At 34.1% G+C, this 16,381-nt stretch overlaps 1 protein-coding gene across 6 annotated transcripts in view; it reads left to right on the top strand.

Moving 5' to 3' along the window:
* The first annotated feature begins 391 nt into the window (after positions 1-391).
* LOC136974588 (dynein axonemal heavy chain 7-like) overlaps positions 392-16,381 on the top strand; it is a 158,084-nt gene continuing 142,094 nt past the window's right edge. For 4 of the 6 annotated variants that reach the window (XM_067269505.1, XM_067269508.1, XM_067269509.1 and 1 more), the window contains exons 1-3: positions 392-603; positions 697-828; positions 15,581-15,676. In XM_067269505.1, the coding sequence (XP_067125606.1) occupies positions 580-603; positions 697-828; positions 15,581-15,676 (252 nt within the window). In that variant the 5' untranslated portion in view covers positions 392-579. The remainder of the gene's footprint in view (positions 604-696; positions 829-15,580; positions 15,677-16,381) is intronic. The other 2 variants (XM_067269506.1, XM_067269507.1) reach the window with 2 other exon arrangements.

The raw sequence follows: 16,381 nt of genomic DNA, 5'->3' as shown, positions 1-16,381 counted from the left end.
GTGACCTCGCTGCTAATTTTGCAAAAACAAAGGGCAACCCATGCGTTTTCTGGTGCAGTGTGGTGTAATTTCTGGACAAGCAAAAAAGCAAGTTTTTGTTAGTTTCTTGTCTACTTAAGCAGAATACATAACTACTTCTGTTTTTATCTTCCTGAATATTGCCTGCTTAAACAATATACAGTGTATTATTTTCATTATTATTCTGACAACTTAATAAAAGGTTTTTATTTAGTGAATATAAACTGCACATGTATTCTTATCTAAAAAGTTAATACAAGCTTTGAAATCCATTTACTTATTTCCTGTATAAATGTTAATCTCAGTTTACACAATTTTAATTTACACAAAACTTTCACAGAACTAATCTGTCATATAAATTGAGAGATAGATGTATATTAAAACACTTAATATTAAAAATTGATTAGGTTTCAAGATGTGGAATGATACATATGGAACCAGAAAGATTAGGATGGAAAACTTTATTTAAATCTTGGTTAAATACTCTACCAACATTTGTTACAGAACATAAAAAGTCGGTTGATTGGACTTTTCAATCATTTTTGTCCTCCTCTGTTATGTATGGTAAAAAAAATTCCTAACAAGGTAAACAGAATTTTTTATGAAAATTATGTATTATATTATGTAATTATTTGCTAAGTTATTTTGATTAGTTTTTCTATTTCATTTTATCAACAGGAGTTAGCACCAACCACTGAAATTAATCGAGTGAATTCTTTAATGAATTTATTAAAGTTTACTTACGACGAGATCAAGGAAACTGAAAGTTATAAGGAAATGCCTAATGATGTATTTTTAATATGGATGGATGTAAGTTTGATTATAAATAATATTAATTTTAAGGTAAATACTAGTTTATCTTGAACGTATAAAATAACTTAATAAAAATATTAAAAGTTACTCAACTTTTTGGCTCTAACTTAATTTGCAGATAATTCTAATCCATAATTACCTGATTAAAACAAAAAACCAACTATATTTCTGTCTGAAGATAAATATTTGTTCTATTTTGTTCAATACTGCAACAAGATTAAATTATTAAATTTTGAAAGAATGCAATGCCTGTGTTCACTTCAAATAAATTTAATTTACTTATTGTTTTGAAAAAATTTTAAATTTAAGCTTTATTCTAATATTCAGATGGCTTTCCTAAAGCAAAAAAGTATATTTTATTGTAATGATTAACAATTTAAAATATATATGATGATTATATTTTAAATTGGTAAGAGTACAATTTTTTATATCTATTTATATGTATTTACTGTTTAAAATTTATTCTTTATATTTGTCTAAAAATATTCAAATTTGTAACTTTAGTACATTTCTCTACCTTAATAGGTATAAATTAGTATTCTGAAGATTATGATTAAAGTGCTTGAAAACATTGAAAATATCTTTGATTAGTTAACAATCAATTAAAACAGTTTTTATTCAATAACATATAAAATTCATTAAACATTGTTTTCAGACATCTTCCTCAAAAGTTTTTTAAAACTTAATACAGTAAATGCAATCATTATGTACATTTGTTTAAAAATATTTAATTTGTTGACATTAATTTTTAAATTATGATAATGTGGTGGATACGAAGTGATTATTAGGTAGTTCTGTGAACAGAATTACAAGAAAGGAGACAATGCAGTGATATAGATATAACAAATCAATTTTAATTTTGCTTTGCATAGGTTCTACAAAAAAATGATCCCAACTCACAGGCTTTCAATTTGCATATACAACAAATGAATAATTCTTTACAATGATCAGTTTGAAAGAACACGCAACAATATTACCACAGGAACTTATGCCTATAATTTTAACCTAATTACACACTAAGAAGGAGATAGGGAATTGGATAGATTGTTAAGGAAAGAGAAGGGAAAAGAAAAGAAAAACCCAGGAATTTTTATAGTTATATACCTCAGACAGATCACCGGTGAACGATATTTGATAGGTCTCAGCACTTTATCTTATCAACTCTTTCATTTACTGTATTTTACGGACTATAAGATGCTACGGACTATAAGACGCACCTGAATTTTGGAGGCAATTTTTCGAAGAAAAAAAATGCGTCTTATAGTCCGTAAAATACGGTACTAGTTGCTTGGAGTATCTTCACTAAGTTCTCTACACTGGACTTAACTTTGGAAGATCCTTGCCTTCAGCACCATTGTTTCAGGAATCTGTCTTCTCTTGTTATTTTCATCAACCAGGGCCACTACTAGAGCTAAACTCCCACGATATTGGATGAAATTCTCCCATACCATCAAGAAAGGTCTGTAGTCACCTTCGATTGCCCTGGCCACAATCCCGAGCACAACTCAATTGCACTTTGTGCCATGATGAGGTCTCCACAAAATCTCAGCTTTCCCGCTCTTTTGATTCCCTAGCGAGTTGTTAAATCTTTTGTTTTCCAACATCCGTTCCGAGAAAAGGTGACCCCACCCGAGGAAAAAGGGATTAAGAAAGAAAGTTCTACAACAGTAAAGACAAAGAACAAAGGAAATACTAAGCCTAAAATACAAATTTATACAAAAAGTCATACATTAATATGGCTAATGGCCACAATAGTTGTGGCTGATAGTTCTGCTTTTTGATGAAAATATATCAAATATTGATCACTATTGTAGCAATTTTAGATGTGTTTTTATGTTTTAGATATTGATATTCATTGTGATAAACAAATTTCAGTTAAGTATATTTGAAAATTTACTTTCTAAATAAATTGAAAACAAAATGCCATTTCTGTTTTTATTTATTTATATCTAAAAATGATTTATAAGCAATAAATATTTATTTATGGAAAATGTATTTCATAACCTTTCAGTATTTTACTAGAAAAATATAGTCAAACCTCAGGTTTTGAACACACCACTTTTTAAACAATTCTGTTCGTGAAAAAAATTTGAACTCATATTTGATCCAGTTGCTGTATAACTCAGTTGTCAAACAAGCTTCCTGGCAAGAGATGGCCAGATGGTCAACTCCCTATACTTCCTATGTTAAAGAAAGTCAATGGTCCGACCAATCAACAAGATTACTGATTCAGAAGTTAGTGGTGCCGAGATTGCTTCATGTCATTAGACATCACGACATAAATCATCAATCACATTGATATTTAAATTAAATTTTAATGCACATGCAGGAAAGATACTATATCTGTTTTTTGGTATATGCCACAGTTGAATCTAACTCACTTAAATTAATTAATAAACACTGCATTAATTGACATTTACATAATATAAATGACATCCAAGAATTTGTGTTTAAATATGCTTAAGTTAAAATAAATAACAAAAATTTACTATGGTAATATAATATAATATTAATGTATAATATGTATTAATACTAGGTAATCAGTTAAAACTAATAAATAATAAAACTCTGATCTTTATATAGAAACTAAAATTAAAAATAAAATCAAAATTAATTAATTAATTTCAATTTAAATTGAAATAAAATCAATTGAAACATAATATTTCAGAAAGTGTGGGTAAAATATTTGTTGTCTAACTTGATTGATTTGGTTATATTTCATCCAGGCAGTCAAAATTGAGTCTCTATTTATAGCATTTCTTTGTAAAGTGTTAGTTTCAATTTTGGTTGGTAGTGAGGGAACATTTTGCTTTTAATGTATATATATAATATAGTATATATATAGATAATATTATATTGCAATTTGTACAGCTGAAAAGGTAAAAAAAAGGCTTTGTTTTGGGGGTTGGGGATGGATTAATCCATTTTATATTGTTACTTATGGGAAAATATGTTTTGGTCTTTTGAACAACTTTTGGGAATGAATTAAGTTTGAAACCTGAGGTTTGATTGTATTTCAATATTTTTATATTAAATATGTTTCAACAAAATTTCAGGTTTCAAATTTACTTACTCAAAATCAGTAAGACGTTTGATAATTATATTCCACTCTACTGTTTTTATTCATGTCATATCTTATCATCATATCTTTATTCATATCTTGTATATCATACATATTTTTATGTATTTATAGAAATTATATTTTTGAACTTCTTTTTTAGGTTATTATTGTCAACATTGGCATCATAACACAATTTCTTGACATCAATAAGGGACCCAAATAATAATAAATAATGCTTCTAGCCCACGACTTTAATTTAGATTGAGTTAGTTAATCTAATAGATAGGGTTTTAATAAATTGAAGGGCTTATCACATCAGGGAAGACTTTGGTCAGATCAAAAAATCTTTTGTCTTGGTTAACTACTTGTGTTATAATTGTATGTATGCTAAGGTGGTACTATGTGTATGTAAGCTGAAGAGGGGTCTTTGCATTCAAAATGCATTCTTACCTAAATTTCATTGTGATTATTAAAAGCTAATTTTTTGTAAAAATCTAGTCTATTTTTTCAGTCTGCCCTGATATGATAAGCCCTCCAACTTATTAAAACCCTATCTATTAGATTAACTACTCAATCAAAATAAAAAAGGGACCCAAACTTGGTGTCACTATTGTGCGAACAAGCAAACCTTTCATTCATTTCTCTTTGGAGATGGTCTAGTGTTTTCTTTATGACTTCTGTTTCCTCCCTTCGCATTTAACCCAGTCTCTCACAAGTCTCATCAGTTATTCATTTCTTTTATCTCCAATGTCTTTCAGCTTCAATATGCCATTCTTGACAAAGACAGAGTCCTTCTTCCAGTGACTCATTGACAAACATTTCTCTTTCATTATCAAAATTATCTGAGAAGTCTTTCAAATTCAGGGCAACATCATAGAAGTTCATGCTAGGATCTCAATTAACTTCTTGGCTTCCTCCACCTCCAAGTTTTGACTCTATTATCCTTAAACTCCACTTTCCTTGTTGTGAAGAAATGTTTCATGATTTTCTTACACAATGCTCTGAAATAAGGAAATGAGACTTTTAATAAGAACATATTAATGGGTATGAACATGAATACTGGATTTTATACATACATAAGTATGCAATATACTTAATGATAGAAAATAAATCTTTTAATTACATAATTTAAGATAAAGAAAATAGAATTAGGAATAAATGGGAACTAAAAGCTAGTTTGGTTACGCATTTTTATAGAAATTATAAAGTAAATTTAAGAATAAGTGAAGTTTTTACAAAAATGATAATTTTAAAGGGAGCAATTTGGGTAATATAGATTTTTGTCAAACATTATTAAAATATTTAACAAGTGGTACTGTGAAATATGTAGTCATGTAGTTCCCAGCACTGTATTGTTATGTAATAATTTATATAAATAGTTTAACAATTTAGTCACTCTAACCAATGATTATAACCGTAATCATATCATATTATAAATTACCCCACTTCAAGGGCTATTACTAAGGAAGAAATTTATAAATTTATTGTTTTGTTATTAAATATTCATAGTATGGTTCAAGAAGGTATTTTAGAGATAATTCAACTAACGAAATTATCTAAATTGACATTAAAAATAATCTTTAGTAATAATAAACTTCAAAATTCTGTCTTCTTTACCTACATTCGGAAAAAACAACAAAACCAACTTGAAGATTGGGGAGATATCCAGTTATCACCAGACCTTACAAAAAATTCAAGGATCAGACGTAAAAACTTACTTTCAATGCTTTATGAAATTTTGAAAACTAAATCTACAGGCCAAACTACATAATGATATTATAATAATAGGAAAAGAAAAAATTACATATAATATTAATGAGAAAAGTCTGGTTTATGTAGATTCATTTTTACCATTTTCTAACTCAACAAGATCTAATAGCTGATACACTATAAAACAAAGTCAAATGCAAAGTCACTCTAATCTCGAAAATAACAATCCAATTTCTGTCATAAACTGGAACTGCCAGGGACTTAAACATAAAACTTTATTTGTTAATTTTATGCTGGCCAAATATAAACTATTCATTTTTACTATGACAGAAACTTGGATTACAACTGACAATTTCTATATATCTAACTTCAATAATGAATGAGTAGTAACCACTTTAGCAAGTAAATCAGCAGGTCCAGGTCACCCAAGAGGAGGTCTTTGCATGTTGATAGAAAAAGACTATTGTAAAATAATCCAAGTAAAAAAATCTATTAATTATATTGTACTTCTCATTTCTATAAACAAAAATAAAGTATTAAATAAGAATAATAATTTATTGATGATAATGCTAACTTATGTGCCGCCTGGTGATCTAACTACAATTAATCAATTAATGAAATCTTCAAAAAGATCAATACATGGTACCATATAACCCCGTACATTATTATACTAGGAGACTTCAACTCCAGAATTGGAGAAATGATGGACACTAAATATAAGGGTTCTAATCATTTAATTCATAATTACCGGAAATCCAAGGACAAACAGGCCAACAATATGGGGAAAAGACTAATAGAATTAATAACTGAATACAAACTATTTATATTGAACAGATGCATTAAACCAGATTTTCCTGTGGAATGTACTGTACCTGCTTAACCAATACTGGTAAATCCACAATTGACTATACAATATGTTCTGATCTACTGCTGGACTGCTGTACGGAATTCATGATAACTTCATTTGATACATCAAACCACTTTTTTACAATAACAAAATTTTTATTAACCTCCTCAAAGAAGATTAATAATCAATTTAAAAATAGCCCAAAAATAAAATATAAAATGTCAAAATATCGAACAGAGATTGATAATCGTATGCTTACCATCTCGGAAAATAACAAATACTAATAATGTAAAAATATACAAGCTAATGATGACAATTTTAAACAACTACATATGCCTTAATAAAAATAAAAGAAACCTTCAAAATAAAGCTAAAGAAATGTGGTTTGACTCTGATTGTTACAGAATGAGAACGGAAAAACAAGAGGAATTAAATAAATTTAGGCAAAATCCTAATGATCTTAATTTTGAAAACTACAAAAAAGCCAAGCGATCCTACAATTATTTATTGAAAACCAAAAAGTGAAATTATTCTCGAAAAATTGAATTAAACTTAATTAAAAATAACAATGATAGTAAATCATTTTGGAATGTTGTACGTAGATTTCGTCTGAAACTAAACTCAACCACAAGTTCTGTCAAAATAGACTATGATACTTGGAAGCATTTTTTTCAGAGATTTCCACAAATTCATATAGAGTCACCTTTAATTATAAGTACTGAAGCTACAACAACATCTTAGAATCTGAATTTAATATTACAGAATTGAACAAAGCTATTAAAAAAACGAAAAGCAAAACAACACCAGGCAATGATAACATTCCAACTGACTTTTTAAAATCGCAATCGCACAATTTCAGACTAAAATTACTAAACTTATTTAACAGCATGTACAAATCTAAGTACTACCCTGAATCCTGGAACTCAGCCACTCTCATGATGATTTATAAAAAAAACAATCACTCCTCCTCTGAAAACTACAGACTGATAGCACTGTTATCCACTATTAGGAAATGTTTTACCTCAATCCTTGCAAGCAAATTTCAATTATGGACTAAAACTATGGAGCTAGAAGCCAAATTTCAATATGCTTTTACTATGAATAAAGGAACCGAATCAGCAATTTTTACTTTATTAATGATAGTTCAACTTCATCTTTTAAAAAAACACAGAAAAGTTTATGCCTCCTTTGTTGACATTCAGAAAGCTTTTGACTCAATATATGTTCCACTAGTGATACACAACTTGAAAGCCAGTGGAGCAGGTGACCGTTTTACTTCTGCAATTCGAAAACTTTATTCAAACTATAATATCAGAATAAAACAAGGCAACAGTATTTCTCAATCATTGTCTCTGTCCCGTGGTATTCTTCAGGGAGATCCTCTTTCCCCGTATTTATTCAATTTCTACTCATAGGCATAGAGCATCTTTTCTCCGAGTTGACTGACAGAATAATGATTGGTAATAGGGTGTTTCATTACATTCTTTTTGCTGCTGATCTTGTTCTTCTGACCCCAACAAAAATTTCACTACAACAAAAAATCAATCAACTTGTGGACTCCGCAAGCACGTGGTTTGCGGGTATGAAAGGAAGTGGAAATGAATAGTCGGTAGAAGCGTATAGATAAACAAACAAAGGTTTATTAATTACACACACAAAAAAGGGGGAATTGATCGCCTGATTTAAACAGGCAAACAGCGTTCTTAACAAAATTAAGGATGACAATAACACTAAGATTACAACAGTAATTAATCGCGAGACTAAAACTAATACGCGATTAAACCTTAAAAAACTATACAAACATTTACAAGATGGTAGATACCGTCGCCGTATTTCGTGGGACACGTTGTTACGAAATGAGATTCTTCTCGCTGGTTCTTGTTTTTTTTTTTCTTCCTGATCGGCTGCTCTGCTTCGAATCCTTTCTCTCGTCTCTTCACCGCTCCAGATCCCCGATCCACGAAAGAGAAAAATGAAAAATGCCTCGACACGTGGAAGTCACCCGTTTATATCTCCCACCATCCGGGAGCTTTTTCTTTTCCTCCCACGTGATCCTCCAAATAGCCAATCAAAAACCACGGCACAGCAATGACGACAACAGACGGTACGGTACACAACAAAATGGCTGTGCGTCACATCTAAAACCCGATACAACAACATATACGCGACGCGACATAAACGAAAAAACAAACATATAAATAGAACAATCGAACAAAAAAAAATACATAAATATATACATATAGTTAATAGCGGCGAAGCGCTACATATCTCCCCTCGGAGACGATTAACTACCGTAGTGTAGCCTACGGAAGTCAATCTCACGATGCCTTAGGTTGTACGGTCGCTTGCTTATGCCTTCGTCAGCGCTATTCCCCTGCGGAACGTCGTTGCCAACACCCTTTACCCTAACATCACTGCTCCTCAATCTCCTGTTCCATCTCCCATCTTGACCCTCCTCTTCATCCTCTATTTCATGATCGCTAGGTTGCCTTTTTCCTCCCCTTTTTCTCTCCCCACGCCTAGTTTTTTCTACCGGTTCTCCGTAGCACATCTTTATACGGTCAACATGGACAGTCTCCCTGTCTTTGAAGTTACACCCTTCTACGCAATACGTAGTCGGGTTCACAACTCTAATGATGCGGAAGGGCCCTTTGTATTTATCCGCGAATTTATTTTTCTTTCCCCCCTTCTTTCTCACCCAGACCTTTTGTCCTACTAAAAACTTCTCCAATTTTCGCCCCTTACTCCCGTATTCTCTTCTTTTCTCGTTAAATTTGGTAGCGCGTTTCCCTGCCGACTCCCTTAGAGCACGAAGTTTTGTGATGAGAAACGTCCTACGCTCGTCAGTCGTGCTTTCATCGACGTGTTGTTCGAAATTTGGAATGCGGGGATCTATTCCATATAACAGGAATGCAGGCGACTCGCCAATTGCCAAGTGGTGCGAATTATTATAAGCGAAGCAGGCCGGATAAATCATTTCATCCCATTCCGCCCCTCCTCTCTCCGAGGACTTTGATATCATCTCTATTAGCGACTTGTTAACTCTTTCACATAACCCGTTTGAACACGGTCTGTAGGCTGTAGTAATGTTTCTCTTGATCCCAAGCCACTTACAACAATCGGAGAACAGGGACGAAAGAAAATTCGTCCCCCTATCCGAGATAATAGTTTCGGGTGCACCATAACGACAGATTATTGAGTTAAAGATAGCATTGCTAACCGACCACGCAGTTTGATCTCTTAAGGGGTGAATCTCTACAAATCTCGTGAAAATATCGATCATCACAAGGATAAAGCTATTCCCTTGACTCGTCGTATTAAGGGGACCTATGATGTCGACGGCGATCTTCTGAAAAGGGGCATTAGCCACCTCATTCTCCTGAAATGGGGCCTTTCCCTTATGAATATTGTGCCTCTGACACTTTTCACAGGTCCTAACCACTTCCTCTACTTTATCCTTTAGGTTTCTGACATAATAATGCTTTTCGATGCTCATCATCGTCTTCCGTACTCCCCAATGCCCCGACAGATTATTATTATGAATAGCCTTGATTAACTCCTTGGAAATGTCTTCCCCCACGCAGACCTGGCTGTAATACTGATCGCGCGCCCTGAAATAACTTTGCCTATATAGGCATTCGTCCACTACTATATACTGTGGCATCTTACTCCTTATGCCGTTACCATCAGGAGTTCTCATTAAATCCCGTTTAATAGGTCCAAAAAATTCGTCTCTGTCTTGCGACAAACGTATTTCGTACCTATCAGGAATAGCAAAATTCGTGGCCCCTACCTCAACGTGATATACCCCATTAACGTTCCTTGACAAAAAGTCCGCCACATTATTATTCACGCCCTTAACGTGCTGCACCTCGATGTCATAATCCATGAGCTCCATCACCCATCTGATTAAGCGATTGCTTCCGTTTTTGATGTTACTAAGAAAGACCAAAGGCTTGTGATCGGAGAGAATTATTGTCCTTTGCCCCAAGATTAAAAACTTAAAATGCCTCAGGGCCATGATTATGGCCAAACACTCCTTTTCTATGGTCGAGTAATTAAGTTCAGCTCCCTGAAACCTCTTACTGAAGTAGCCGATCGGTACTAAGCCCCCCTCTCTGCGTTGCTCTAGCACTGCAGCAGCCGCTATCTTAGAAGCATCGGTGTGTAAGAAAAAGGGTTCATTAAAATTAGGGTGTGCTAATAATGGCGGTGTGGCGATGGCTTCCTTCAACTTTTCGAACCCTTGTTGGCACTCCAGACCCCACGCAAATTTTTTTCCCTTCTTTGTTAACTCGGTAAGCGGTGCGGCAAGGTCAGCAAAGGATGGTATAAAATTTCGAAAAAACCCTACCGCGCCAAGGAAACTGCGGACACCTTTCACGCTCTGGGGCGCCCTCACCATTCTTATGGATTCGATGTTACTCGGGTCCGGACGTACTCCCTCCCTACTAATTATGTGCCCTAGATAACTTACTTCTTCCGCTAATATCTGGCATTTTTTTGGGTTAAGTTTAAGGCCTTCGCTATTCAGGGTGCTGATGACGCGATCGAACAAATCAAGGTGGTCCTCTAATGTTTGGGAAAACAAAACGATGTCGTCTTGAAAGACGAAGCAAGAGTTCCCTACGAACTTAGCCAGGATTTTCGTCATGACATATTGAAAAAATCTCCCACTGTTCTTACCCCCTTGAGGCATCCGGCAAAGTTGGTATTTGCCCCAAGGTGTGGAGAACGCGAAAACATGCCTTACCCTGGGATCCAAGGGGATCTGAAAATAACCCGCCTTAAGGTCTAGAACCGAAAAATATTTATTCCCATTAAGCTGAGACAATATGTCATCGATCCTAGCCATCGGAAAAACCTGCGTTTTCGTTATTTCGTTTACCTTCCTCAGATCCAGAGTGACGCGGAGCTCGCCAGAGTCCTTCGGAACGACGTGTATCGGGGAGTTCCACTCTGACGTGCTCTCCTCGCAAATTCCCGCCTTCAGGAGGTCATTAATTTGTCTTTTGAGGGCAGGCAAGTAGCTGTATGGGATACGGTATTGCTTAACTTTTATCGGACACTCAGACGTCAATTCAAGGGAGTGCACGTGATCTTTGGTCCCCGATAACTCTGAAACTTCGTTAGCCATAGCGTTTGGATACCTTTTTAACACATCGATCACCCTCTCCTTAACCTTCTCCTCAAGGTGATCCAACTTCCATAACCCCGTCTTATCACCTAGCTCAGTGTTTATATTAATGGAGAAATCCCCACTTCCCCTCAGGTTCGTACTATTCACAACTACCCTGATGCCAGTCAGCAGCTCTGGGTGTTGGCAAATAACATCCATGCCGAAAATTAAGTCATAGTCCGTCCCCTTTGGAAAACTCAAACTAGGAGCCTTAGCACATACCCTACACCCGTTCTCGAATCTACAATCGATAATTACAGCCTCATCACTTCTCAGGAGAGCACCTGACATTCCGCTTATACAGGAATCATTAAACACAACCCAGTTTCTATTCTGTTTTCTTATATTTTCAGCTAGCTCGTCTCTAATAACGGTCCTTTCCGCGCCCGTGTCGACTAGGCAAGTAACCATGGTACCTAATATTAGACCTTCGATTGTCGGTAACCCGCGTCTGGATAATTGGATCCTCGTGGTCAGTTCCAATCTCACGCTCTGGCCATCTGTCTGACCTCCCAAATGGCCCTCCATTAGTTTAAATGCCTACGCTTATTGCACTGTCTAGCCAGGTGCCCCTTCTCCCCGCAAGCATAGCATCTTCTCTCATTGCTCCACTTTCTATCGGGATTCCCATTTCCCTTCATACATTCTGTTAACGATGCGACCGACTCCGTCAATGCCCGTATTTGACCCTCGAGCTCTGCAATACGGCTGTTCACGCCATCCTCTTTCTCAGAGGACGAAACCTTATGTTCTGAATTCGTGCACACCTCGCTCATTATTTTCCCTTTTCCGCAAGCCGCCTCAATCTCTTCCTCTTCCTCTGCCCTACATATCGCTTGGTCCAAGGTGTCCGGATGTTTTTGCATTACCTGCCTCCGGATGTCAGTGGCCAAACCTCTCAAAAAACACTCTTTCACAGCGTTATCCCGGAGCGTGGCCAAGTTACTGTTACGAGCCACGGCGCGCGAGAACAAAGACCTTATGCGGATTCCGTACTCACAGACTTTCTCTCCTCTCTTTTGGGCTATTTTTAGGACTTGACTGAAAGGATCTTGTTCTTTGTCCCTCCGATCGAAGCATTTAATGAGACCCCTCTTTATTTCGTCGTAACTCGTGATGCCTTGGTCCCTTAGGTCAAAAAACACCGACAGTGGTTCACCCTTAAGCCTGGCCTGAACCACGGTTACTTTGACTTGCTCCTCCCAACCTGCGAGAGACGCCACGTTTTCCACCGTTTGAAAGAAGCGACATATATCCAAAACATCGCCTGGCGAATTCGTAAAGCATGGGATCATCCCCATGAACCCGGTAACAATAGGGACGTTACTGATCCCCTCCATTGCCAATCCGGATGATACTACAGTATGGCTTTCCATAAGGAAAGAGAAAAAAAAAATTTTCAAAACCGAAGATGTGCAGCGCAGCGACGAATACGTTATACAAATAGTAGGGCCTGGAATGTGCGACGGACTGAACGAAAATGAAATGAGGGGATGTACGCTAAACCGACTATTCTACTATCCTGTCGCGGACGCCAATGTGGACTCCGCAAGCACGTGGTTTGCGGGTATGAAAGGAAGTGGAAATGAATAGTCGGTAGAAGCGTATAGATAAACAAACAAAGGTTTATTAATTACACACAAAAAAAAGGGGGAATTGATCGCCTGATTTAAACAGGCAAACAGCGTTCTTAACAAAATTAAGGATGACAATAACACTAAGATTACAACAGTAATTAATCGCGAGACTAAAACTAATACGCGATTAAACCTTAAAAAACTATACAAACATTTACAAGATGGTAGATACCGTCGCCGTATTTCGTGGGACACGTTGTTACGAAATGAGATTCTTCTCGCTGGTTCTTGTTTTTTTTTTTTCCTGATCGGCTGCTCTGCTTCGAATCCTTTCTCTCGTCTCTTCACCGCTCCAGATCCCCGATCCACGAAAGAGAAAAATGAAAAATGCCTCGACACGTGGAAGTCACCCGTTTATATCTCCCACCATCCGGGAGCTTTTTCTTTTCCTCCCACGTGATCCTCCAAATAGCCAATCAAAAACCACGGCACAGCAATGACGACAACAGACGGTACGGTACACAACAAAATGGCTGTGCGTCACATCTAAAACCCGATACAACAACATATACGCGACGCGACATAAACGAAAAAACAAACATATAAATAGAACAATCGAACAAAAAAAAAATACATAAATATATACATATAGTTAATAGCGGCGAAGCGCTACAAACTCAACTAAACTTTTTTCAATTGATATAGTCTTTACAATAAATCCAGCGAAAACAAAAGTTCTGATATTCCGAAATAATTGCAAAATATCTGAAAAAAATATTAAAATATACCATGAAAATTCATTACTACAAATTGTAAATGAAATAGATTATTTGAGAATCAAGTTTGATTGGAATTTAACTTTCAAAGCACATTTTAACAGAATGAAAGTCAAAGCAAAGCAGGTCATTGATAACTTACTATTTGTATGTCCTAAACTGAAAACTTCCAATCTGAATATCCACATTAAATTATTTAACTCTACTATTATGCCTATTATATGTTACACAAGCCCGCTTTGGAGTCTAGACTACATTTATAAATTGGAGTACTTTCATATTTATTATTTACGCAAACTATTTCAACTAGAAAAAACTATTTCAGGCTATGCCCTGCGACACAAAGTGAATCATATTTGGCTATTCCCTTTCCTATTGAAACGTTTAATTAAATTTAAAAACGATAATATAATAACTTATTTACATCATGAAAATATTAACCAGAGCAAAAATCGTAAATTTAATCAATTATGGCAATTTAAATTATTTAAAATTTTAAACACATTTGGAGTATCAGAGCTTCTACTTTAAGACAATATTCAAGATTGGAAATTTGGATACACACTTTTAATAAATTCCGCAACCTCTCAAGCAATAAATAAGGATCAAAATTTATTAAACCAAAGTACCTACCGTCCATGGTATACCGATCTGCTTCAATTTCCGTCTGTTCAATCTTATATATGGCAACTAACTGGATTAAATGTAAAACGTCTGATAATACAACTACGATTAAATAAATATACTCTTTTTATTAATAATATTTACATTGATTTTACAAGTCCTCATTGCTACTTCTGTCACTCCATAGAATTCTCATCATACCATTTAATTCATAATTCATAACTGTCAAGAACTTGCTAGTCTATGAAATCACTATAATATACATCAAATATGTAATTACAACTCTTCACTTGATTTCAAAAGAAGTCTAAATAACCTTAATAAGAAAAACCTTTACAAAATCTGTAATTACTTCATTAAAATTTCAGAAAAAATTTATTATAATTAATCAATATATATAAATGCTCCTATTTGTTTGGATAATTTCAGCTACTTTTATATATGTTGTTCTTGTAATAACCGTTACAGTACTCCTCATGTATACTGGCTTTTTGATAATCATACAGGTTTTTTTACATTCATATTTATGTGTATTAAAATTGTATAATGTCAATTATTCTCATCTAGCTGTATAGCCCTATAACAGAGAAATTATTCTCTATCTGTAAACATTAATTTGTATATTGTTATTTATTATAATTGTAATAATATTAATAATAATAATAATTATACTTCTGTACATAAAAATTGAGTAATTGTAATCACTCTTAGCTAACTGTATTCCCCCCATAACAGAGAATTTATTCTCTATCTGTAAACACTATTTTGTATGTTTTACCAAGTTATCTTAATAAATGGTGATAATGATAATGAAATCATTTTTATTATTCATCACAATACAGAAATGAAAATGAAATTAAATTTTTCAAATAATAATAATAAAATTTATTTATTTATTTATTTATTTATTTATTATATGTATGTATACTTAATTTACAATACATTAATTATTATAATTTACATTAATTTTTTCAGTGTACTTTTCTCTTCTGTGCAGTATGGTCATTAGGTTCAACTTTAAATAAAGAAGGAAGTTTGAATTTTAATTCTGCTTTTCATGAAGTTATGAGGGTATGTATAATTATATATATATGTACTGTACATAGATAATAAGAGATTTGTTCAGGTACAAAATTTTTTGAAGATATGACTTATCTTTTTGGGAGTTTGTAAATTTAGAATATGAATGGCAAAGTTATGCTAAATGTAACAGTTAGTGTTACATACATTTTCTGTTTGATCAAGCTATATTTTATAATTAGACAGTTATTTTTCATAATCTTTTTATAAGAATAAAGTATAAAATAGTTTCATTAAAGATCACAATATAACATAATTACTTATCCAAAAAATATCTTGCTCTCCAATATTTCTGTTTGACACTTATTACGCAGACCAGTGTCTTTTTGGAAAATTACTTCACATTATTAATTATTTTATATGTTAATGAACATACTGATTTTCCTGTTGACTACTGCTTACTTGCATCAATAATTGTAACATACGATAATATATTAGCATTATGAATGTTAACTGTCAAGTAAAATATGAGAGAAAATGCTGACATATTATTTACCATTTTCTCTCATATTTCATTTAATGATGACTGTGTGAGATATGCAGAGGGTCAGAGGTTTATCCTCGCTGACCACTTACACTGCACGGGTTGGCAAAACCCGATCTCGTCGTCATTTCGGATTGCTAGGAGGACAAAAAAAGTGAGTGGGGAGGTGCGTCGGTAAGTTGACAGGCGTCTTGGATTGACAGGAGACAGGT

Source organism: Centruroides vittatus, unplaced genomic scaffold (assembly GCF_030686945.1).
Source record: "Centruroides vittatus isolate TY-2023 unplaced genomic scaffold, ASM3068694v2 contig_351, whole genome shotgun sequence".
Classification (NCBI taxonomy): domain Eukaryota; kingdom Metazoa; phylum Arthropoda; class Arachnida; order Scorpiones; family Buthidae; genus Centruroides; species Centruroides vittatus.
The sequence above is the reverse complement of the archived record's forward strand: the minus strand, read 5'-3'. Positions and strand labels throughout refer to the sequence as shown.